Source organism: Vulpes lagopus, chromosome 13 (genome assembly GCF_018345385.1).
Source record: "Vulpes lagopus strain Blue_001 chromosome 13, ASM1834538v1, whole genome shotgun sequence".
NCBI lineage: Eukaryota > Metazoa > Chordata > Mammalia > Carnivora > Canidae > Vulpes > Vulpes lagopus.
In genome coordinates this window covers 13,389,872-13,415,266 of record NC_054836.1, presented here as the reverse complement: position 1 = coordinate 13,415,266, position 25,395 = coordinate 13,389,872, and the positions used below count along the sequence as shown (strand labels likewise).

The window sequence follows — 25,395 nt, the reverse complement described above, 5'->3', positions numbered from 1 at the left end:
AAACTTGGCTGTAGAGATGACCCTGTTATTTACATTTTCTGTTTTTGCTGTTGTCAACAAGAGGAAAATATAATTAAGGTTCACATTTTATCTCCAAGATTTTAAATACCTGTTGAAGACCCTATGGGAAATGAGAAACCTCTTGTACTCAGGAAAGAGGCAGAGAACTGATGATGTTGGAAACTTATCTGGGCCATGAAATGTCCTTGACTATCAACAGAGCTTGACCTTCCTGCAATCCTTGAGTTCACGGGACTCATTCACCCAATCAGATTTGAGTGCTTACACTGCTAGGCATGGTTTGGTTGGTCCCTGGCATGTATTGGTAACCAAGCTAGGTCTGTGAGGACAAGGAATATGAAGACCTCTTTTTTAAAATTTTTATTTGAATTCCAGTTAGTTAACATACAGTGTAATATAGGTGTAGAATTTAGTGATTCATCATTCACATACAACACTCAGTGCTCATCACAAGTACCCTCCCTAGTCCCTATCACCTATTTCCCCCATCCCCTCCTCCACCCTCCCCACTCTGGTAACCATCAGTTTGTGCTCAGTAGTTGAGTCTGTTTCTTGGTTTGCTTCTCTCTTTCTTTTTATTTTCCTCTACTTATTTGTTTTGTTTCTTAAATTCCACACATGAGAGAAATCTTATGGTATTTGTCTTTCTCTGACTTATTTCGCTTAGCAATAATCCTCTCTAGCTCCATCTACATCATTGCAAATGGCAAGATTTCATTCTTTTTGTGGCTGAGTGATATTCCGTTGTATATATGTGCCACCTCTTCTTTATCCATTCATCTGTTGATGGACACTGGACTGTTTCCATACTTTGGCTATTGTAGATAATGCTGCTATAAAAATTGGGGGGCACGTATCCCTTTGAACTAGTATTTTTGTATCCTTTGGGTCAATACCTACTAGTGCAATTGCTGTTTTGTAGTGTGGTTCTATTTTTAACTTTTTGAGGAACCTCCATACTGTTTTCACAGTGGCTACATTCCCACCAACAGGGCACTAGAGTTCCTTTTTCTCTACATCCTCACCAACACCTGTTGTTCCTTGTGTTGTTGATTCTGATAGGCATGAGGTGATATTTCCCATAGTTTTGATTTGTATTTTCCTGTTGATGAGTGATGTTGAGCAGCTTTTCATGTATCTGTTGGTCATCTGTATGTCTTCTTTGGAAAAATTTCTATTCATATCTTCTGCCCAGTTTTTATTGGATTATTCCTTTTTGAGTGTTGAATTTTATAAGTTTTTTAATATAATTTGGATACTAACCCTTTACCAGATATGTCATTTGCAAATATCTTCTCCCATTCCATAGGTCTCCTTTCAGTTTTGTTGATTATTTCCTTTGTTGTGCAGAAAGTTTTTATTTTGATAAAGTCCCAATAGTTTGTTTTTGTTTTCCTTGCCTGAGGAGACATATCTAGAAAGAAATTGCTACAGCCGATGTTAAAGAGGTTTACTACCTGAGTGTTCCCCTCTAGGATCTTTATGGTTTCAAGTCTCACATTTAGGTCTTTAATCCATTTCAAATTTATTTTTGTGTTTCATGTAAGAAAATGGCCCAGTGTCATCATTTTTATGTTGCTATCCAGTTTTCCCAAAACCATTTGTTGGAGACTGTCTTTTTCCTGTGGGATATTCTTTCCCGCTTTGTCAAAGATTAATTGACCATGTATCTGTGGCTTCATTTCTGAACTTCCTATTCTGTTCCATTGATCTATATGTCTACTTTGTGCAAGTACCATCTTGTTTTGATCACTACAGCCTTATTTTATAGCCTGAAGTCCAGGACTATAATACCTTCAGCTTTGCTTTTCTTTTTCAAGGTTGTTTGGTTATTCAGGGTCTTTTCTGATTCCATACAAATTTTAGGATTTGTTTGTGCTAAGTCTGTGAAAAATGCTTGTGTTATTTTAATAGGGATTGCATTAAACGGGTAGATGACTTTGGGTAGTATAGACATTATAACAATATTCATCCAATCTATGAGCATGGAATGTTTTTCCATTTCTGTGTGTCATCTTCAGTTTCTTTCATCAGTGTTTTATAGTTTTCAAAGTGTGGGTCTTCCACCTCTTTGGTTAGGTTTATTCCTAGGTGTCTTATGGTTTCGGTATAATTATAAATTGGATTTATTCTTTGATTTCTTTCTGCTTCTTCATTATTGGTATAGAGAAGTGTAACAGATTTATGTACATTGATTTTGTATCCTGTGACTTTGCTGAATTCATGTATCAGTTGTAGCAATTTTTTGGTGGAGTCTTTCAGATTTTCAGCATAGAGGAATGTGTCATCTGTGAATAGTGAAAGTTTGACTTTTTTTGCCTATTTGGATGCCTTTTATTTCTTTTTGTTGTCTGATTGCTGAGGCTAGGACTTCCAGTACTATATTAAATAACAGTGGTGAAAGTGAACATTTCTGGCTTGTTCCTGATGGTAGAAGAAGTACTCTCGGTTTTTCCCCACTGAGGATGATATTAGCTGTAGGTCTTTCGTATATGGCCTTTATGGTGTTGAAGTATCTTCCCTCTAAACCTACTTTGTTCAGGGTTTTTTATCACAAATGTATCTTGTACTTTGTCATGCTTTTTCTGTGTCTGTTGAAATGAAATGAAATAAAATGATTCCTATCCTTTCTTTTGTTAATGTGTTTTATCAGGTTGACTGATTTGAGGATATTGAACGACACTTGGAACCCAGGAATAAATCTCAGTTATCATGATGAGTGATTTTTTTTTTAATATATAGCTAGATTTGGTTTGCTAGTATTTTATTGAGAAGTTTTGCCTTCATATTCATCAGGAATATTGGCCTATAGTTCTCTTTTTTTTAGTGGAGTCTTTACCTAGTTTTAGTATCAGGATAATGCTGGCCTTATAGAATGAATTTTGAAATTTTCCTTCTTTTTCTATTTTTTTGGAATAGTTTGAGAAGAATTGGTATTAACTCTTCTTTAAATGTTTGGTAGAGATCACCTCTGAAGCCATCTGGCCCTAAACTTTTGTTTTTTGGGAGTGTTTTGATTACTGATTCAATTTCTTTGCTGGTTATGAGTCTGTCCAAGTATTCTGTTTCTTCCAGTTTCAGTTGCAGTAGTTGATATATTTCTAGGAATTTATTCATTTCTTCCAGGTTATCCAATTTGTTGACATATAGTTTTTCATCATATTCTCTTATAATTATTTGCATTTCTGTGATGTTTGTTGTTATTTCTCCTGTGTCATTGGGGATTTTATTTATTTGTGTCCTTTCTCTTTTCTTTTTGATAAGTCTTGCTAGAGGTTTATCGATTTTCTTAATTTTTTCAAAGAACCAGCTCCTGGTTTCATTGCCTGTTCAATTGTTTTGTTTTGTTTTGTTTTTTAGTTTCTATAACATTTATTTCTCCTCTAGTCTTTGTTATTTCCTTCTTCTGCTCACTCTGGGCTTCATTTGTTCTTTTTCTAGCTTCTTTAGGTGTGAAGTAAGGTTGTTTATTGAGATTTTTTTCTTCTTGAGGTAGGCATGTATTGCTATATACTTTCCTCTTAAGACTGCTCTTGCTATCTCCCAGAGATTTTGGACTGTTTTGTTTTCATTTTCATTTGTTTCCATGTATTTTTTAATTCTTCTTTGATTTCCTGGTTGACCCATTCATTCTTTAGTAGCATGTTGTTTAATCTCCATGTATTTGTGGTCTTTCCAAGTTTTTTCTTGTGGTTGATTACTAGTTTCATTGTGCATGGTCAGAAAAAAATGCACAGTATGATTTCAGCCTTTTTTGTATTTGTTGAGCCCTGTTTTGTTGCCTAATATGTGATCTGTTCTGGAGAATATCTCATGTGCATCTGAAAAGAGTATGTATTCTGCTGTTTTAGGATGAAATGTTCTGAATACGTCTGTTAAGTCCATCTGGTCCATTGTGTCATTCAAAGCCATTGTTTCCTTGTTGATTTTCTGCTTACATTATCTGTCCATTGCAGTGTGTGGGGTGTTAAAGTTCCCCTACTATTATTGTGTTATTATCAGTAAGAACTTTTATGTTATGAATTGTTTTATATATTTGGTGCTCCCATGTTGGGTGCATAAATATTTATAGTTGTTATATCTTCTTGTTGGATTGGCTTCTTTATGATTATATAATGCCCTTATTTGTTTCTTTTTAAAGTCTTTGTTTTAAAGTCTAGTTTATCTAAGTATTGCTACTCTTTCTTTTGACATTAATTTGCATGATAAATGTTCTCCATTCTCTCACTTTCAATCTGCAGGTGTCTTTAGGTCTAAAATAAGTCCCTTTAGGCAGCATAAAGATGAGTCTTATATTTTTATCCATTCTGACATCCTATGTCTTTTTATTGGAGCATTTAGTCCATTTACATTCAAAGTAATTATTAATAGATACATATTTATTGCCACTTTATTACTTGTTTTGTCATTGTTTGTAGAGATTTTCTCTGATCCTTTTATGTCTTTGTCACTTTTGGTCTCTCCTTTGCACTCAAAAAGTCCCCTTTAGTATTTCTTGTAGGGTTGATTTAAGTGGTCACAAACTCCTTTAGTTTTTGTTTGTCTAGGATACTCTTCTTTTTTTAATATTTTATTTATTTACTCATGATAGACAGAGAGAGAGAGAGAGAGAGAGAGAGAGAGAGAGAGAGGCAGAGACACAGGCAGAGGAAGAAGCAGGCTCCATGCCGGAGCCTGACGTGGGACTCAATCCCGGGACTCCAGGATCATGTCCTGGGCCAAAGGCAGGCGCTGAACTGCTGAGCCACCCATGGATCCCCTGGGATACTCTTTATCACTCCTCTATTCTTAATGGTAGCCATGCTGGATAGAGTATTCTTGGTTGTAGATTTTTCCCCTTCAGCACCTGAATATATAATGCCACTCCCTTCTGGCTTGCTAAGTTTTTGTTGAAAGATCTCCAGCTAGCCTTATGGGTTTTCCCATAAGTTAAGGACTTCTTTTGTCTTGCTGCTTTTAAGATTTTTTTTTTAATCACTATATTTTGCAAATTTAATTACAGTGTGTCTTTGTTTTGGCCTGCTTTTTTTGATTTTGGTGGGAGTTCTCTGTGCCTTCTGGATTTGGACATCTGTTTCCTTCTCATATTAAGGAAATTTTCCACTATTATTTCTTGAAATAAATTTTCTGCCCCCCCTTTCTGTCTCTCCTTCTTCTAAGACTCCTATAATATGAATGTTATTACATTTGATGGAATCACTGAGTTCCCTAAGTCTATTCTCATGTTCTGTAATTCTTCTTTCTCTCTTTTGTTCAGCCTCATTATTTTCTATTAATTTGTCTTCTAGGCCACTAATTCATTCCTCTGCTTTTTTCCAGCTTTCTGTTCACTGCATCCAATTTGGTTCCATCCTCATTTATTGCATTCTTCATCTCTGATTCTTTTTTAACTCTTTTATTTCTGTGGTAAGGTTCTCCCTGATGTCTTCTATTCTTTTGTCAAGCCCAGTGGGTATCCGTATGATTGTTGCTTTAAGTTCTCCAACATGCTTGTTACTTATATCTGTTTTACTTAGTTCTCTGGCTGTGGCCTTAACTTGTTCTTTAATTTGGATAAATTCCTCCATCTTGGCATTTTGTCTAAGTCTCTGCCTTCTTCTCTGTGTTACAAAAGCTATTTATTTCTCCTGCTTCCAGAAAATAATGGCTTTATGAAGAGGTCATGTAGTTCCCAGGGTCCTGGTACTTCAGGGAGTGTCTCTGGTGTGTGCTGCTTGCACTCTGCTGTTGTGTTGTGGCTGCTCTATCCTTCAAGCGAGTCATCTGCAGAGGCTCTCCTTGCCTGTTATGAGCAGTATTTGGTCTGAATGTGGTGAATTTTAACTAGGTGTGCTCTGATTTGCTTGTCAAATGATACCTGACAACAACTCCACCAGAACTGAGGCCCTGTAGAAGTCTCTGGTTGGAAGATGTGGAGCGGGCAGGGTGTTTGCGCTGGTCTTCTGGAGGAGGGGCTCACCATGCTGGGACTGAGGCAAACCTGACCTAGAATGGCAGTCCCACTAGAGCACAGGGGAGTGGGTCTTGGTTTAAGCAAGTTAGGCAGCTATTGTCTGAGCTAAGCTGCTTTCCTCAGGTGGCAGGCTCTGTGTTTATGAGGGAGGGAAATAGTGGCAGCCAGCACCTTTGTTCTCAAAGAAGTGTCTCCTGGAACACTGCCTCTCAGAGAAGTACTTCTAGAATAAAGAATAATCTTCCCACTGTTTGCCCAGACATTTTTCAAATTGCTGTTTCCACACTATCTGCCTTGGAGTTTTTTGCCTGCCTTCTCTCCAGTAATAGCACATTGCCCTCCTGACTTTATCCCAGCCAAGCTGGCTGACCTTTATAACTTCAGGCTTTCGAGATGTGGTGTGGGCAGGGTCTTGTGCTGGATTTCTGAGGAAGGAGTCCACCGCACTGGGACTGAGGGAAGCTCTGCAGAGAAGGGCAGTCCCACCAGAGCACAGGAGCTTGATGTAAGTAAGTTAGGCAGCCTGCTGTATCAGCACTGCACTGTTCCTGCAGGTGGCTCTGTGTTTATGCTGAGATTAGGGGAGAGAAATGGTACTGGCCAGCTCCCCTGTTCCCAAAGTGGAGTCTCTGGGATATGCTTTGAGAAGAGTGCATAATATCCCCCCAGGCATTTTTCAGATCACTATTTCTACACTATCCACCCCCAGGTTATTTGTCTGCCTTCTCTCCAGGACCAGCACAGTGCCCTCCAAGCTTTGTCCCAGCCAAGGCAATTGACCTTTAAAGCTCTAGGCTTTAAGCCCTAATGGTTGCAAGAACTTGCAAAATTCTGTCCATCTTCTTTTCCAAGCCAATGGCTTTGGGGAAACATTCTCCTTGCCCATTCCCTGTGTGTGCTCTCTCTCTCTCTCTCTCTCTCTCTCTCTCTCTCTGTCTCTCTCTCATGCCCTTCTCCATAACCAAGGCTCCCTCCCCACTGCAGCTCCTGTGACCTTTTCCCCCTAAACCACATCTTCTCACTTCCTACCTTTGTCAGTGTGGCTCTTCTCTTTTCTTAGTTGTAGAATTTATTCTATCAGTCTTCACGTCAATTTCTAGGATGATATGATAGTTATCTAGTTGTGTTTGTGTGAGGAGAGGAGCTTAGGGTCCTCCTACTCCATTGCCTTCTTCCTCTTCAGAATGTAAAGACCTTTTAACCCAGAAGTGCCCTGTATAGAAGTATCACAGTAGAAGTCAAAGATGAACTCATATTTCTTCCAGCTCTCCCCTTCTCTAGTAACAAAACAATACTGGATGTTCCTTTAAACATCCTGTCAATGTGTTTAATGGATTATTGAGGGAGAGAAAAGCAGGTTACTAAAAATTGAATGAATCACAATAGAGGCAGATGGGATTGTGGCTGCTATTTCTCCCTTCATTTTGCTTATCTGTAATTATATGTCTGTGTTTTCTTATTATTCCACAATGGAAGTATGTATTAAATTATAAATAAAAATGATTTTTAAAAGTTGCATTAAAAATACTTATTCTTGGGGTGGCTGTCAGTTAAGCATCTGCCCTCAGCTCAGGTTATGATCCCAGGGTACTGGGATCGAGCCCTGTGTTGGGCTCCCTGCTCAGTGGGAAGCCTGCTTTCTCCCTCTCCCTCTACCATTCCCTCCACTTATGCTCTCTGGCTCTATCTCTCAGTCAAATATACAAATAAAATCTTTTGTAAAAAATATGCTTATTCTTTAGGTGCACCTGAGTGGTTCAGTTGGTTAAGCATCTCAATCTTGATTTCAGTTCGGGTCATGATCCCAGGGTTTTGAGATCAAGTTCTGTATAGGGCTCTGCACTGGGCATGGAGTGTATTTAAGATTCTCTCTCCTCCTCTCCCTCTGCCCCTCCAACCTGCCCCCCAAAATATATATATTAACTATTTAAAAATACTTTTCCTTTACAATGTAAATTTTGGAAGGATAATTCCACATGCCCCCTTTCCTTAAAGACATCCAAAGAACTGATCGATTATCTTCTCTACCTTCTAGTTGCTACCACCTAATTTTTCTATATGTATTGTTTTTTTCTTGTCAGTTTTCCACTTCTCTTTTTTATATTGATCTTAATACATCTTGTCAGTTTGAAAATTTTATTTCTAGTTCCTGGAGAGAAATACAAAGTCACAAAAGTCATAAGCCCTGGGGAAAGTTATAGAGGTGAAAGAAATCTCAGACAAGTTCTTGTTCCATATTAAACTCTGTTAACCTCTGTTCCATATTAAAACAAAAATGACAATGGGTATTTAAAATCATTTGCATAGCTCTTCAGTCTTTTAATAACGCTTCTACCTAGGAACTAGTAATATATATATATATATATATATATATATATATATATATAAAATCATAGCGCTTTGTAATTATATTATTTAGTTATCACAGCTACTCTAAGAAATGAGTATTAATATTATCTCCATTTTATGTGTGAATGAACTGAGCCTCACACAGGTTAAAAGATTTAGATAAAATTGCACAATTCATAAATGGCAGAACTAAGATTTGAGTTCAGATCAATGTGGCAGTAACAATGGACTTTGCTGCCTCACATTTATTGTCTATATTAATTATCCAGAAGTTCTGTGAGATGGGACACTGTGAATCCCCAGACAGGTGCTATCTAGTCCGTACCAGTACCACACACTGGCCTGTGTCTGCTCTGATTGGCCAGTGCATGGACTGTAGCATTTTTTATTTTGTATAAGCCCCTGATTATTATTATAAACTTGGGCTGATAGAGGTTAAGTAAAATTCTTAGAAGCTTACTTAACATTAATAGGTAACTATAATATTTGTGGTAATATTTATTATAATAAAACATCATTTTAAGCCATTATCAATTGACTATACATTTATTAAGCCAGAGACTACCTTTTATAGTTTAGATGGTTTTGCAATATTCAGAGCACTAGTGTTCAGTAAACATAAATTGGATGAACTTTTGCATATAATTGTACACATTTTCAAAAACCTAATTTTTCTCTCTTTAGGCCAGAAAAGGCCGGACCACCATTGTGATAGCTCATCGTTTGTCTACAGTTCGTAATGCCGATGTCATCGCTGGTTTTGATGATGGAGTCATTGTGGAGAAAGGAAATCATGATGAACTCATGAAAGAAAAGGGCATTTACTTCAAACTTGTCACAATGCAGGTAATAGTCCAACTCCAGAATTTTCCTCAAGTATCTCAGGTATAAACTAATTTTGCGCGTTTAGTACTATAAATAAACGTTACTTTTTGTGTTGATTATCTTGATAAGTGAGAAGAATACTTGGGGAATTCAGACCATATTTTTCTTCTCATTTAAAAGGAAGGAAAATAAAGAAGGCTAATTAGAGAAAATTAAAAGTTTAAAAAGATTTAAAGGTAATCTATCCACTGTAGTAGCCACTAGCCTCATATGGCTATTGAGCACGTCAGTGGTAGTTATTCTGAACTGAAGTGTTTTAAGTAGAAAATGCATTCCAGATTCCAAAGATGTGGTACCAAAAAAAGAATATAAACTATCTCAGTATGTTTTTATATTGATTACATGTTGAAATGCTAATATTTTAGATCTATTAGGTTAAATAAAATACATAGTAAAAATGGATTGATCTCTTGCCTTTTTAAATGTGGCTACTGAGAAAATTTTAAATGACAAATATGGGTTTCTGTTGATAGCACTGGTCCAAAGCAAATATTATTGAGCCCAGACACCCACAAAAAGTCCTATGAGCGTAAGATACAAGGACAGGATGTCATATTATTTCAGCATATTCAGTGGTAATCCCCCTTCACTGGTTTTAATTTTCAAATATATCACATATTTACACACAACACCCCTGCCCAGAAGTTTAGCTTTATCCTTTCCTACAGTGATGTAAATTACCACTTTCCTTGAAAATTTTCATTTGTTTTCTGAGCCTAACCTGCTTATGTTTATTTCTTGTTTATTTTAGACAAGAGGAAATGAAATTGAGTTAGAAAATGCCACTGGTGAATCCAAAAGTGAAAGTGATGCCTCGGAAATGTCTCCAAAAGATTCAGGGTCCAGTTTAATAAAAAGAAGATCAACTCGCAGGAGTATACATGCACCACAAGGCCAAGACAGAAAGCTTGGTACAAAAGAGGACTTGGTACGGAGAGGATGTAGTTATGTCTTCAGTCCTCCTTCTGGGCTAGCCCTGGGGTGGCAGGAGTAGGAACAAGAGTTACTCAGAATCCTCCTGTCCTATCCCCCTAAATATTCCACACACCAAAATCTCAACATTTTAGACTCCGATTACCATTTATGAATGAGAACTTATAAAACAAGAATTTTAGAATTAGAATTTATAATGTAAAGAGATTTTTTAAAAAATTTATTTATTTGAGGGAGAGAGAGTGTGTATATGTGTGAGCAGGGGAGGGACAGTGGGAAAGGGAGAGGGAGAAGCAGACTCCCTTCTGAGATGGAGCCTGACATGGGGGCTCGATCTCATAGCCCTGAGATGATGACCTGAGCCAAAATCGAGAGTTGGATGCTTAACTGACAGAGCCACCCAGGTGCCCCTATAAGGTAAAGAGATTCTAATGAGTCTTCAAACATGGACAGTTCTATCCTTTTATCCCTACTTGTAAATACTCTTGTCATGTTCTAAATGTCAGGTAATTATTAAATGTTTATGGAAACATCATTGATTTCTTAAAATATAAGGGAACAATATAATAGAATCTGTCAGCACATTTTAAAAAAGTAAATAGCCAGGGCATCTGGATGGCTCAGTGGTTGAGCATCTGCCTTAGGCTCAGGTCGTGACCTCGGGGTCCTGGGATCAAGTCTTGCATCAGGCTCACTGCATGGAGCCTGCTTCTCCCTCTGCCTGTGTCTCTGTCTCTCTCTGTCTCACATGAATAAATAAATAGAATCTTTTAAAAAATAAAATCAAATAAAAAAATTAAATAGCCATCAATTCATAAGAAAATAGGAATAAAACATCTTCATTTAAAAGTTTTTGTACATATTGAAGGACTGTGCATCATTAAATTGATTAAAAGTATCAGTTCTTCTTCTAACTAGCCTATTGTAATCTTTTGTTTTCCAGAATGAGAATGTACCTCCAGTATCCTTCTGGAGGATTCTGAAGCTGAATTCAACTGAATGGCCTTATTTTGTGGTTGGTATATTTTGTGCTATTATAAACGGAGGCCTGCAACCAGCATTTTCAATAATATTTTCAAGGATTATAGGGGTAAGAATTTATGTCCTTTTTTTGGATTTAATTGTGACTCCTAAAAAAAAATTGTGACTCCTGAGTAAACAATGAGCTGTTTTTATTCATAAGCCACGAAAAGTATGTACCTTCCTATGAAACTCCACAATTTGAAGATGTAGGTCTGATAGGAAGGTGAATTTTTCAAGGCTTCCTTTGTGCTTGTAGTTTGTGGCTGTCTTAGGGCCCAGGTCCCTGTAATAGGCCATAAACCTGCCTAGGTGAGCATCTCTTGCCTGCCGTCCCAGGGCTCTGAGTAAACATCATGAAAAGTCATATCACTGGTGTGCAGAGAGAGGTCTTGGTGTGCTTGTCAGGCTGACTTGAGACAGAGCTGTCCTGTGATGTACACACTTGTTAGGATGTGGGCAGGCCTCTCATGCTGCCTCTGCTGAGATGTCCATCCCACTTGTTAAGATGAAAACAAAAAGGAATAGCTTCTGAAAGGTTGACATATGGTGGTTGTGCCTGTTTTTAAATGATGGCATTTTTAGCAATAAAGCTACAACCCAGGCAGGAATGCTCTCTGTTTAGCGGTTGGTGTTCAGATATCAAGCTGAGGATACCCTTGCCATAACTACTGAAAATATGACAGAGAAAGAAGTTGATCCCTACATGAAAGAGGCCAAACATTGACTTTTGATATACCAAAAAATATATAAGTATTCAGGTCTACCCATGCCTGGCTAACTTCTTTCTGGTTAGTATCCATATGTTTAATGTATTCAAGAAATATTTTTGCAGTGACTGCTTCTGTGCCACATACTGTTCCAGGCAGTAAAAACAAAACAAAACAAAAACAAAAACAAAACAAAACAAAACACCAAGAAGGAGACAAAGTGTCTGATAGCATGGAGCATATGTTCTAGGACAGGGGTTAGCCGGCTTTTTCTATAAAGGGTAAGAGAGTAAACAGTTTAGATTTTGAAGTCCATATGGTCTCTGCTGCAAACATTTAGCTCTACTGTTGTAGCACAAAAGTGCCCATACAGTGCAGAAACAGATGAACATGGCACTATTCCATCAAAGCTTTATATAAACATTTAGTTGGTGGTCCACAGGGAACTCATCCCTGTTCTGACATTTGTTTATAGGCAGGGAGGTAGACAGTGGCATCATCAGGAAAAGAAAAAAAAAAAAGAAGTGGACTAGTTAGGAATAGGTTTGGCCGTATGTAACAAAAACTCAGCCTAAGGATTTTATATTTTCTTTGTTCTTAATGTAACAGTAAGTCTAGAAGCAAATGATCCAGCACATTGACTCCTAAATATTGGTTAGGAAACTAGTCATCTGCCTCATTGAAGGTTTGTAACACAGGGTTTAAGGTCGTGGGCTCTGAGTTAGATTCTTCAGGTTTATATCTTTGGGTCATCACTTGGCTGGCTGTTACCTTAGATGAGTTAATTAATTTCTCTGTGCCTCTGTGTAAGGTGGTGACAATGATAAACCTTAGGAGGTAACTGTGAGGATAAAGGAATAGTATACGTGAATTTGAATACGAGAATAATAGTTCTCACAGAATAAGAGCTCACAGATTGTTAGCTATTTTTTGGTTAAAATAACTAAGAAAAATCTCCTTTAAAAGGCCTTTTTCCCCCATGTACAAAGGATAAAGTTTACTGGGTTGGGTTAGGAATGTAGCTCTGTTATAAGACAATTTTGGCACACTATGAAGGGAGTTGCTTGTTTTCTTTCCCTATGAAGTAGTTATTTGTGTTCTCTAAGCCCAAGACATCCTATTAGCGTTCTTCCCATCACTGGAAAGATCTCCAAGTATGGTACTAGGTCGGCTGGCTATCTAACTGGCCATCCTACAAAAAAGACTGGCTCATTGAAGCTCCTTTCTTGCCAAAGGCCTGGGCTGAGTAAATGACTACCTCTCTCTGGTTTACCAAAACAGCATCAGCAAATTTGTCTCCAGCTTGAAATGTCCAAATTGTAAAACAATAAATTGCCATACAATGTAGTTTCCCACTCAAATAGGAGGAGGACAGTCTTTTTTTTTTTTTTTTTAGGAGGGCAGTCTTTATTCTTGTTTCTACTTTATATAGTTGATGTGGCCTCTATGGTACTTGTTATTGCAAGAGAGAGTATGCACAGTGAAAGGAGTAGGTCCCTTTAGAAATGATAGACCCATTCTTGGCCCATAAGGAAGGCAGAGTACACACATCTTTAGGTTTGGCATTAGGGAAACCAGCCCTGACTTCCATTATGCTAAGCCTATCTTGACTCCCAAATATTGTGCTTGATGGGAAGTGGGTCAGACCCAGAAAGACTTCTTTAGTCTTTGAACTGAAACCTTTAAATATTTTCTTAACAGATCTTTACCCGAAATGAGGATCCTGAAACAAAACGACAGAATAGTAACATGTTTTCTGTATTGTTTCTAGTCCTTGGAATTATTTCTTTTATTACATTTTTCCTCCAGGTAAGTGTCTACATTTTTACTTTATCCATTTTGGGGAATGCATCCTTATTCAGCTGGAGAAATTTCTAAACATCTATGTAATTTTCTCTATTAACTGGTCTACTGGGAACCAAGTTTCTTTGACCTATTTAAAACAAAAATGTTTTGATGCACCTGGGTGGCTCAGTTGATGAAGCATCTGACTCTTGATTTGGGCTCAGGGTCATGGGATAGAGCCCTGAGTCAGGTTCTGTGCTGGGCATAGAACCTGCTTAAGATTCTCTCTTTCTCTCCCTTTTCCTCTGCCCCTCCCCTTGGCTCACACTGTGCTATCTCTCTCTCAAAAATAAATAAATAAATAGAGAAATAGATAAGTAAATAAATAATATTAAAAAATAAAAATATTTTAAAAACAAAGACATTTTGCTTCCACTGGAGCACATACTTACCTTCTCTTCCCCACCAACACCTCCCCTAAATGAAACGTTAGTGAAATCAGAGGGAAGAGGGTGTTTGATCTAATACAATGATTGAAAATGAAAGCTGGGAGTCAAACATGGAATTCAGAGGAACCCTGGCCATAAGGTTGGATATAAGTACTGCCAGTCAGTTACAGTACTCAAAAATGTCTTGGTATGTCCTGAAAACAACAAAAGCAAAACACTGTAAGCAAGTCACACTGATGTAAAAAAAAAAAAGTTTGAAGAGTTTATCATTCAACTTTTGATAAAGGAAGAAGAAACTTTTTAATGATGGAAGAACGTCAGTCTTTAAACAGAAACTATAGACACATTTGTGAGGAGTCAGATTTTACAGCATGCAAATCATTTGGCTGGAAGAGAATTGCAAAGAAATTAAGTGTTCTAAAAGTCTAGTATGGTAAGGCAGTGTTGGTTTTGATGTTAGACATGGTTTGAGTATGAGTTGCACCTGTTCTTAATTTTGTGGTTTAGGATGAAGAAATAATTTAAACTAAGCCTCAATTTCCTCATCTGTAAAGTAGGAATATCAGTACCTTCCTCTTGATGATTAAAATAATGTGACCAATGTCATATGCCTTTTCCATGACTGGGGAGGAGTGTTGGAGCAGGGGCCAGGCGGCTGTCCAGCATCGTCTGGCGCACCCTTGGAGCCAAGCTGAGGAGCAGCCATGTGTTACTGCACCCTCTGCTGCCCTGGGCACGTGCGTCCTCACAGGCGAGGGAGCCGAGGTCACTGCCAAGGTCATTTTCTTGAGAGAAGATTACTGATAAGGACCATTCTCTCCTCAGCCCCAGCTGGGGAGCAAGGACATGAGACTCCTCTTTGACCAGCTCATGAAGAACAGTGAACACAGCTCCTAGAAATATTTGCTTTCATATAAATTTAAGTGTACTTGAAGGATCAAAGACTTCAAAACCTTTCTTCCTGACGCAAAGCCTATAAAAGAACACATGCCATAGACCCCACTTTTTCCCCAGGGGCCTTGAAGCTTTGAATGTGAAGTGTTCCATAATCAGAAAGGGTAGTTTCCAAGATCTATAAAGAACTTATTAAACTCAACAGCAAAGAAGCAACCAATCCAATCATGAAATGGGCAAAAGACATGAACAGAAATCTCACAGAGGAAGACATGGACATGGCCAACAAGCACATGAGAAAATGCTCCGCATCACTGGCCATCAGGGAAATACAAATCAAAACCACAATAAGATACCACCTCACACCAGTGAGAATGGTGAAAATTAACAAGACAGGAAACAACAAATGTTGGAGAGGATGCGGAGAAAGGGGAACCCTCTTGCACTGTTGGTGGGAATGTGAACTGGTGCAGCCACTCTGGAAAACTGTGTGGAGGTTCCTCAAAGAGTTAAAAATAGAACTGCCCTATGACCTAGCAGTTGTACTGCTGGGGATTTACCCCAGAGATACAAAAGCAGTGAAATGGCAGGACACCTGCACCCCAATGCTTATAGCAGCAATGTCCACAGCAGCTAAACTGTGGAAGGAGCCTCAGTGTCCCTTGAAAGATGAATGGATAAAGAGGATGTGGTCTATGTATACAACGGAATGCCCGGCCTCTCATTTAGAAACAAAAGGGGGGAGCTCTGTAGGTGAAAAATTTTGGACGCTGGGTTCCCATTCCAGTTAAGATTCTCATAGACCTAGATTCGGGTTCCATCTCTAACATCTTACAGGTGTGTCCTCTGGCAACTTAGCAGCCTCCTTAAACCTCAGTGGCTTTTGTAAAGTGATGATTATATGGTTGTCATAGGATGACATTCTTCCATCACTAAGAGAGTTGTCATATGTATATACATATATGTTTATGTAATTTATATAAACTACCGGTTCAGAATAAGCACGTAACAACAGCAGGGTCTCAACAAAAATAACAGTAATATTCCTGTAGTGAGCCAGATATTTCACATTTCGTTCAGTGTAGTAGCAGAAACCTTAATCTGGCCATTTCTAAGTATATTGTTTTAGTAATTTCAGGCTTTAATTCTATTAATATAGGGTTTCTCCCTTTCCTTCCTCTCCTAGATCAGTGTCTGTGTTAGCAGAGGGGTACAGGGTGATGGTCTGTGGACATTATGTGGCTGCCTGCTGCCTGCTGGCACCTGGTAGGGCCTGAGGCCTTCAGTTACATGGTCCCATCTGGCTGTCTGCCTTTATCAGAACCAGTTGGAAGAATTGGCTCTTTCTTCACTTGTGCTCTTTGCCTCCGTTTCTTCCCTCTCTCAGTAATCTCCACAGTTGGGGACACAAAGGAGATAGAACTGCCCTTTCCACATCTCTGATTCTGCAGGGAATTGAACTGTTATTGGAGCTTCTCCTCTTCTGATGCACCATGGGCCATTTCTGCTCTACTTTCCCCATGCCATTGTGTGGCAGGCCTTATCCATAGACTGCCATTTCCTGGAGCTCCAGAAGATGGGGAAGCACTGCCTCCTCCTAGTCCTGTATCCCCACACCCATTGGGATGAAGGTTCTGTTGCCCTTTCTCCCCAGATGTGACCCCACATGGCCACAAACTCATACCAGACTCCTTATTTCTCAGAGTAACTCCTCCCTCCTCTCAGACACAGAAGGTTATATCCTTGGGGGGAAGCAGAGGGGCAATGTATAGCATTCTTTCTTGGTCAGCCTTCTTCCCCAGCCTATTTTGCTCCTGGACTTTGGTTTTTTTAACTTGGAAACTAGGAATTTGATATCTTTGTTCCCTGCATCCTTTATGGCTAGGGTGGCTAAATATTTCTGTTTTCCCGGATTACACCTCAGGTCTTGGTATTTTAGTAAAAGCATCCTTCTGCATTTTCAAAGTGATATGTAATACAACCACCCTGCTTCGAGTGCTCCTGTCTTGGAAACAACCTCAGTTTTCTGAATGATATACCCTGGTTCACTGGGAGAAGTAAGCAGGAATAGGAATAGGAACAAAGAAACACACTTACTAATAAATCCCTGATCAGCCTGCCAGTAACTATGGAATAGCAGTGATGATCTAAAAACTGGGCCACCCTGGCTATGCTGCCAATGTGGTATGTACCATAGTACATGGTCACTGGAACATAGCCAACCCTGACATCTGGCTTTCTGATTTTGTCCTCTTAGCAGGGACATCAGGTCTCCCTCCTTTTGTGTAATCAGTGGCTGGGTCTCTGACAAGTCTCCTTTCTTGTGGTATGTTCTCATTCACAGGGCTTCACATTTGGCAAAGCTGGGGAGATCCTCACTAAGCGGCTTCGATACATGGTTTTCAGATCCATGCTGAGACAGGTATGTCTGTTGAGGATTGGGCCGTGCAGAACTCCCTGCTTGTGCCCATGGTCTCACGTAGTGGGAGTGCTGTCAGGTTACTCAGATCAAGCTCCCATGTTGGTCTCCCCTCAGATATGTGACTGGACAACCCCTCAGGTCTGGGTCAGAGGTCCTTCTGGCTGTCGGCTGCTGTGGGTGGGACAGGGAATGGGATTCCCATAGAGAGTCCCCAGAGCAGATTCACCTCCAGCCTTTGTCTTGGCAATTGGAGGCAATGTAGGCGGTACCCCTCATCCCTTTCTCTCTTTCCTTCTTTCCCCTGGGAAACCCAAGACATTCATGTTTCTTCCCACCAAGAGATGCTCCCTACACCCTTTCTTTTCACAAATCAAAGTAGATCGCCACTGCCCAATTTCTTTGCTGGGGTTAGACTGATACAGTAATCCAAGTCACAGTGTAACAAGCTGATAATGGCTTAATGGAATGCCTCTTAGATTTCATACCTTCAAAACCCTAACAACAGGCTCATGTGAATGTTTTCTAGGAAAAGGGGGAGGGAGCTTCTGGGAATGTAACCCAAAGCAGCCCAGTTCAAAGGCAAAGTTTCTTTAACAATCCTGGAAATTTTGTATATGACTTTATAACTCTCTATTTTAAAATCACTGGTCGCTTGCCAGTGAATAAAATGAGGATCCAGAAGGATGCCCTGGATGTGCCAAGAGTGCCAAATGCTAGTTGAGAAGCTTCAGTTTGCTCCATTAGGATTTCTAGATGACGTTCACATATTTTGGCTGTCTTTGGTTCCTCAATCCTCTCCCACCTGTGCCACCATTACTTAAAAAGAAGCATATTTATGGGAATTGCTAGTCAGTGACTGACAGAGCCAGGACTGAACTGAATGAGTAACAGAGCACTATTTGATGGGGGCCCTGTCCTAGGACTCTCAGTCAAATCGTATTTGTAACTGAGATTCCATTTAGGACCGAGGCTGATCTAGGTCCAGAGCCAAATTCCTCATTACCCTACCAGTCCCCAGGCCGACTCCTGGATACATTATACTTTGGGAGCTGAGGGGATGGTTTGTGTAATGACCTCTCCATAAATTATTAAGTCTGGTACATACATATGGAGGACCTTCTCTTTCAGAGCTGTAATACAAAGTATTGTCAGACATTCAAACATTAGTAGTCCCTGTCTTCAAGGAAGTTACATGCCAGTGGAAGAGGAACTCAAACACACAGTTTTAAAAGGCAAGGGGATACATACTAGAATAACTTATACACTTTCATTTTTCTTAAATATTTTGGGAAACCATGGTAGATATTGTTTTAATTGCAAATCACCAGTGCAGATAACAAGACCACAATTACTTTTATTACAGATATAAATTCGTACTTCAAACTCAAAATCTTTTTAGTATTTATGTATTTAAAAAAGTAAATGGACAAATGGCCAACAGCCACATGAAAAATTGCTCAACATCACTCAGCATCAGGGAAATACAAATCAAAACCACAATGAGATACAACCTCACACCAGTCAGAATGGCTAAAATTAACTAGTCAGGAAACAACAAACATTGGCAAGGATGTGGAGAAAGGGGAAGCCTCTTACACTGCTGGTGGGGATGCAAGCTGGTACAGCCACTCTGGGAAACTGTGTGGAGGTTCCTCAAAAAGCTAAAAATATAACTACCATAGGATCCAGCAGTTTCACTACTGGGTATTTACCCAAAGATGCAAGCATAGTGATCTGAAGGGACACCTGCACCCCAATGTTCATAGCAACAATGTCCGCAATAGCCAAACTATGGAAAGAACCCAGATGTCCCATGACAGATGAATGAATAAAGATGTGGTATGTATATATCTCCAATGGAATACTACTCAACCATCAAAAAAATGAAATCTTGTCATTTGCAACAAGGTGGAGGGAACTAGAGGGTATTATGCTGAGTGAAATAAGTCAATCAGAGAAAGCCATTTAGTATATGATCTCACTCATATGTGAAATTTAAGAAACAAAACAAGGGATCATAGGGAAGGGAGGGAAAAAATAAAATGGGATGAAATCAGGGAGGGAGGCAAACCATAGGAGACTCTTAACTATAGGAAACAAACTGAGGGTTGCTGAGGGGAAGGGGGGATGTGGTAACTGGGTGATGGGCATTAAGGGGGGCATGTGATGTAATGAGCACTGGGTGTTGTATTCAACTGATGAATCCCTGAACTCTACCTCTGAAGCTAATAATATATGTTAATTAATTGAATTGAATTAAATTAAAAAATTAAAAAAATAGTAAATGGCTTTATAAAAAATCCTATTTTATGTTAAACTTAAATTTTCATCTAGATTTCTTTTGTTGATTTTTTTAAACCCATTTCATTTATTCTGCCTTAAACTACAGTTATCTAAACTGCCTATTCAGCCTCTCTATTTGGATGTCTAGGTAGCATTTCATGCCCATTTCTAAAATTGAACTTTTGGTCTCCCCTCGCCATGGGGCTTACTTCTTACCTAGTCTTCCATCATATCTGGTACATATCCATTGTACCTGTTGTTCAGGCTAAGAACTTTAAGGTCATTTTTGACTCTTCTCTTTCCATGTGATGTTACAATAGCCTCCTTACTGGTCTCACTGCCCCCATTCTTATTCAAATCCATTAGTTTCACCTCCAAGAGCCAGGGTAATCCTTCTGAAATATAAGTTAAATCACATGCCTCTACCCAAAACCTGCTGGCAGCTACTCATATACCTTAGGGTAAAATCTGGAATCTTTACAGTTGCCTCTAAGGTCATAAATGATGTGGTCCCTGTCGCTCTCAGACCCATCTCCTACAGCTTCCCTCTTTTCCCACTGTACAGTCTGTACACAATGGCTTACTGCATAAGGATAAGAGAGGGAAGGAGTAGGAGAGACAAATGAGAGTGGAAATCTGTCCAAAAGAAGAGGCAACTTTTATAAATTCATACAAAGGTTTTTAAAACCCTTAAAGCTTTCTTGAAAATGCATGGATTAAAAAAAAAAAAAAGAAAATGCATGGATAGATCAAGTATGCCTTTGCCTCAGGGCCTTTGCACAAGCTGTTTCCACCTTCTCTCAGATATTCTCTTCCCTCACATCTCTGCTCAAATATCACATTAGAGAGGCCTTCTTTGTGCCTTTTTTTCACTTTTTCCCTCTTACTCTGCTCTATTTTTCTTCATAGCATTTATTACCACCTGGCATAATATGTATTTATTTACTTGTGGCATCCATCTCTAGAGTCTAAGCTTCATGAAAGCAGCAACTTTTTCTTTTTTGTTCACAGTTGTATAGATCCAACACTTAAAATCACATTTGGATCAAAGAAGGCAGAGAAGAAGAGAGAGAAAAAATTATCTTAACAAAAGAAATTATTTTTGTATTCGTCTGTTCCTTTCTCGTCTATTGAGTGTCAAATCCTGAGTGCTAAATGAAGGGATAGAAGTAATCACCAACCTGACCCTGTCCTTGCCCTCAAAACTAAGGGTCTTATAAATAAAGCTTTAAGACAATAAAGTCATTTTTTGTGCCACAGGATGTCAGCTGGTTTGATGACCCTAAAAACACCACTGGAGCATTGACAACCAGGCTTGCCAATGATGCGGCTCAAGTTAAAGGGGTATGTGCCTTCGTTCTGCTGGTGTTTGTCTTAGTTGGCCATTTTGGATCTCAGCATGAAATTAATTTTCTCATTACAAGTGTTCTCATCATCATTAAAATATTAGATAAATATGTCACACAACCAATCATGTGCCTTATAGCAAAAATGTTAACCATTTAAACATTACATACTGTATAGTATATGCATGATTTATAGACTTTCTTTTGTTATTTACTAGTTAGTCATGCTTTAACAAGATACACATGGAAGGATAATTATTTAGAAAAAGAAGTATTTACCAGCAGCATATCATGTATCTTCAGTCTGTTTTGTGTTCAGTTAATCAACAGAAAACTGTAATTGCTACTGAAAAAAAGAATGCATAAAGTTTCTGTATAAATGTTTAGGAGCACTGCAGTTGAGAGAAGAGGGAAAAAATCTGAAAATAAGGTTGAGGGGCACATGGGTGGCTCAGTCGGTTAAGCTTTGGACTCTTGATTTCGGCTCAGGTCATGCTGTCAGGGTCGTGGATAGAGCCCCACTTTGGGCTCTGCACTGGGCAGGCATGGAGTCTGCTTAACATTCTCTCTCTCTCTCCCTCCTCTGTCTCCCCGCCCACCCTGTTCAGGTGCATGTACTCTCTGTGTGTAAAAAAAAATAAAATAAAAACAGGTTGAAAGAAATAAGGGGAAAAAAAGAAAAAAAATGAGAAACACATTTAAAAAAGCGGTGGTTAGAAGGAACAGCTTTATGATGTTATGAAGCTTAAATTTTACTACTTTATGACTCTCTTTAATTGGTATAACTAGAAACGAGGTCTTGATTTGTGGAGGAAGTGACAGTTTCTTCTTCAACTACAACTGCTGATGGCAAAAATCTACGAGATGATATAGGATTTGAAAAAAAGCATATGATCTCTGCCATGTCCTTCCCTCCCTTGAACCTTACTAATCTTTATCTTTTAGTCTTTCTCTAAGGTAGCTCTATATTAAAGTTTCTTCTATTTAATAAATTAATAAATGGGGCTTCTGTAAGAATAAATTAGGTGATCAATATGAAAGCACACAGAGTTTTAAAATTATAAGTCTTAGGAATTGTTTTCATATAGATTTCTTTACTCAAAGCAAACAAATCAACAAAAATTGAGGTTTGATTGAGTCGTATGGCACCTAGCAGAGCCAAATATACATTCCTTGTAATACCTTTGAACTTCTCAAAACAGACAACAACCCTGGCCTTATATGTCTACATGGTATGTCAGATTGTCATTAAGTGCTGTGGGAAATAAGTGGTAGCAGGATGTATAGATAGGGGCTTTCTAGTTATCAGATAAGGAAGGCCTCAAAGATATGGTGGTTACACAAGAGGCCTGAGTGAGGGAAAGGTACTAACCCTGTAGATGTGTGGAGAGGAGTGTTCTAAACAGAAAGATCGGCAAGTGCTAAGGCCCTGAGGCAGAAGCATTTCCATAACTGTTCCCAAAACAGTAAAGAGGATAGTAGGGTGGGAGTAAAGTAAGTGAAAGGAAGAGTCATAAGAATTGAGATCAGTATTATATCTGGAAATAGACAGGAAACCATTGCAGGGTTTCGAATACAGGAGTGATGTGATCTGAAATTTTTTAAGGCTGCTGTAGGACTAGGCTGAAGGAGGCAAGGGTGGAGGCAGGGTCTCTTTTGCCATAAATCAGGGGAGGGATGATAATGTTTTAGACTGGAAGACCTTCATACTGAAGGTGACAAAAAGTAATCAGATCCAGGACATAGTCTGAAGATCTAGCCAACAGAATCTGTTGGTTATACATAGGGTAGAAGATAATGGGGATTTAGAATGTCTCCACAATTTTTGACCTGCATTACTTAAGAAATGGAGTCACTTTTTAATGAAACTGGGAGCCTGTTGAAAGAACAGATTTGAGGGAGAATTGAGAGTTCTATTTGGAGCATGGTAAGTTTGAGATGCCCAGTGAGACGTCCAAGTGGAGATGTCAAGAAGGCAGAGAGATGTGTAAGTCTGGGGTTGAACACAGAAGTTTGGTCTGGAAATAGACACTTGGAGATTTTTCAGTGCATGGGTGGCCTAGAAACTATGAGACTGAGTGAGAGAGCTAAAGAAGTGTATGTAGGTAGAGAGCATAGCAAGTCCTGGGCCCTGAGGTCAGGGCTATGAGGATGGACCCATAGAGAAAACTGAGAGGGAGTCCTAGACACAACATGGAAAAAGCATTTTAAGGAGGAGCAGTCTAGGATATCAAACACGCCAATGAGCTTACAAGATGACTGAACATTTTATGGCACAGAGGTGCTTATGGTGCTGACAAGAACTGTTTCCAGGGAGTGGTAGGAACAAACCTGTTGGGAGTGGAATCATGAGGAAGGAGAAAAGAGAGCTAACACAATTGGACAAATCATTAAAGGACTTTCTGCAGGACGCCTGGGTGGCTCAGCAGTTGGACGGCTGCCTTCCACCCAGGTGGTGATCCGGGGATTGAGCCTCACATCGGGCTCCCCACAGGGAGCCTGCTTTTCCTTCTGTCTGTGTCTCTGCCTCTCTCTATATATCTCTCATGAATAAATAAACAAAATCTTATAAAAATGAATAAATAAAATAATAATAATAAATTGTATTGAGAATCAGCCAGTGAGCTTGGGGTCAATCCAATATTGCTCCCTCCCTTCAGAAGCCATTCTTGGGGACCATAATCAGTGTGGACAAATTGTGTACTTAAATTTCTGGAATCCAGTTTTTCCTAGTTGAACTTTGCTGCCATAACTTTAGTAGGCCTTTCACGGAGACCTGGTCGTGTGCGCTGATATGCTTGCGTAGATACACTCGGCCGATAGCCCATTTGGTGTGGAGGCCACATCCTAGAGGAAACTCAGTCCTGGGTGCCAGAACCATGAGCAGGAGTAGTGTGAGCATCATGCGCAGGTAGTTCTTCTCCCCTCCTCTGAGGTCCCTCTGGGGTTGTGGTCTGCCCTTAGCCCCCTTCCTTTCCTGTATCTGTCACATGGGTGGTCAGCCCTCTCCCTCTACTGTTGCTTGTGAGGTCCTCGGCCACTCGCAGGAACTCCAGCAGTCCCTGGTTGCCTGCTGGTGTTGACCAGGTGCTTTTCACTTGCTTCTTCAAACCTGCACTCGCATGGCCCTCCTAGCACAGGCACCTGCACACCGTGTGTGAGCCATCAAGTCAGAACTGTTTTCCAGAACTTCGAACAACAGCTAATAGAGAAGGACCAAGCCAGAGCAAGCAAGTAGGGCTGTGAGTGTCATCACAAATTGAAAAGCCCAATATAGCTGTTACCACAAATCAGCAGAGACAGTGTAGTTGTATCCACTTTATACTACCAGCTGACCTGTTTATGATGGGGTGTATGTATGAGATGTGTAAATATGTATACATACACATATATACATTCATGTACATATATACACTCATATATACATGTATATACCCTTCCATCTGTCTATTTCATGGTGGGAAGTAGTGAAACTAATTTTTTATATCTAAAAATATCCAAAGTAAGCAGTACTGTCAAAAATCATTCCACCCAAGGCAGGGCTAACTCAAGTTTGTGTGTATATAGTTAGTGATAATGTTTGTCTAGGTTTAATGGTCTTTATATTTAACTTCATTGTCAATGAAACATGTTCTCAGATGTATTTTTAAGTAAGCAACATAATTCTGCTAGAAATAAATCAGGAGAAAATATATCTCAATATTTTACCTGGGAAATGGTGAGCTTTTAAGTTTTATTTTGGTATTAGGACTAGAATTCTGCAGGGGAAAAAAGCAAATGAGAGCCGCAGAGAGATCAAAAGCCACCGTGTAGTTAAAAAATGTTTTTCCGAGGAGAAGGTGGTTGAGGAAAAGATGATGTTATAAATGTTTCTAATTTCAGAAAGAAGTTCAAGAAATAGGCTTTTTTTTTTCAGTATCACAAATGTTTTAAATTAGATTTCAAGCAATATGGTTATGTTTGGAGGAGGAAATAAATAGCAGAGCAGGGAGTAACAAGGCAGAATGGGCAGAAAAATGAGTAGAAGAGGAAGTGAGATATAATTACTTGAATGTGTGGTAGGGTGGAGAGGTAATGAGGGGTCTTGGTGGATTTCAAGTGTTAGCCTATTTTTGTCTGACCCTGTTTCACGCTTGGGCTGTGATTTTTGGATTGTTATCTTCTCTCAGCTGTACTTTTAAAAAATATTTTATTTATTTATTTATTCATGAGAGACACACAGAGAGAGGCAGAGACATAGGCAGAGGGAAAAGCAGGCTCCCTGAAAGGAGCCCAATGTGGGACTCGATCCCAGATCCCGGGATCAAGACCTGAGCTAAAGGCAGATGTTCAACCACTGAGCCGC

The 25,395-nt window shown here is 39.2% G+C and overlaps 2 protein-coding genes across 4 annotated transcripts in view; one reads left to right on the top strand and one right to left on the bottom strand.

Moving 5' to 3' along the window:
* RUNDC3B (RUN domain containing 3B) overlaps nucleotides 1–25,395 on the bottom strand; it is a 297,797-nt gene that overhangs the window by 227,417 nt on the left and 44,985 nt on the right. The window lies entirely within an intron of this gene.
* The window catches only part of ABCB1 (ATP binding cassette subfamily B member 1), a 95,674-nt gene that overhangs the window by 46,515 nt on the left and 23,764 nt on the right, over nucleotides 1–25,395 (top strand). For all 3 annotated transcript variants that reach the window (XM_041728224.1, XM_041728225.1, XM_041728226.1), the window contains 6 exons: nucleotides 9,008–9,169; nucleotides 9,960–10,136; nucleotides 11,085–11,231; nucleotides 13,573–13,680; nucleotides 17,344–17,421; nucleotides 20,965–21,048. In XM_041728224.1, the coding sequence (XP_041584158.1) occupies nucleotides 9,008–9,169; nucleotides 9,960–10,136; nucleotides 11,085–11,231; nucleotides 13,573–13,680; nucleotides 17,344–17,421; nucleotides 20,965–21,048 (756 nt within the window). The remainder of the gene's footprint in view (nucleotides 1–9,007; nucleotides 9,170–9,959; nucleotides 10,137–11,084; nucleotides 11,232–13,572; nucleotides 13,681–17,343; nucleotides 17,422–20,964; nucleotides 21,049–25,395) is intronic.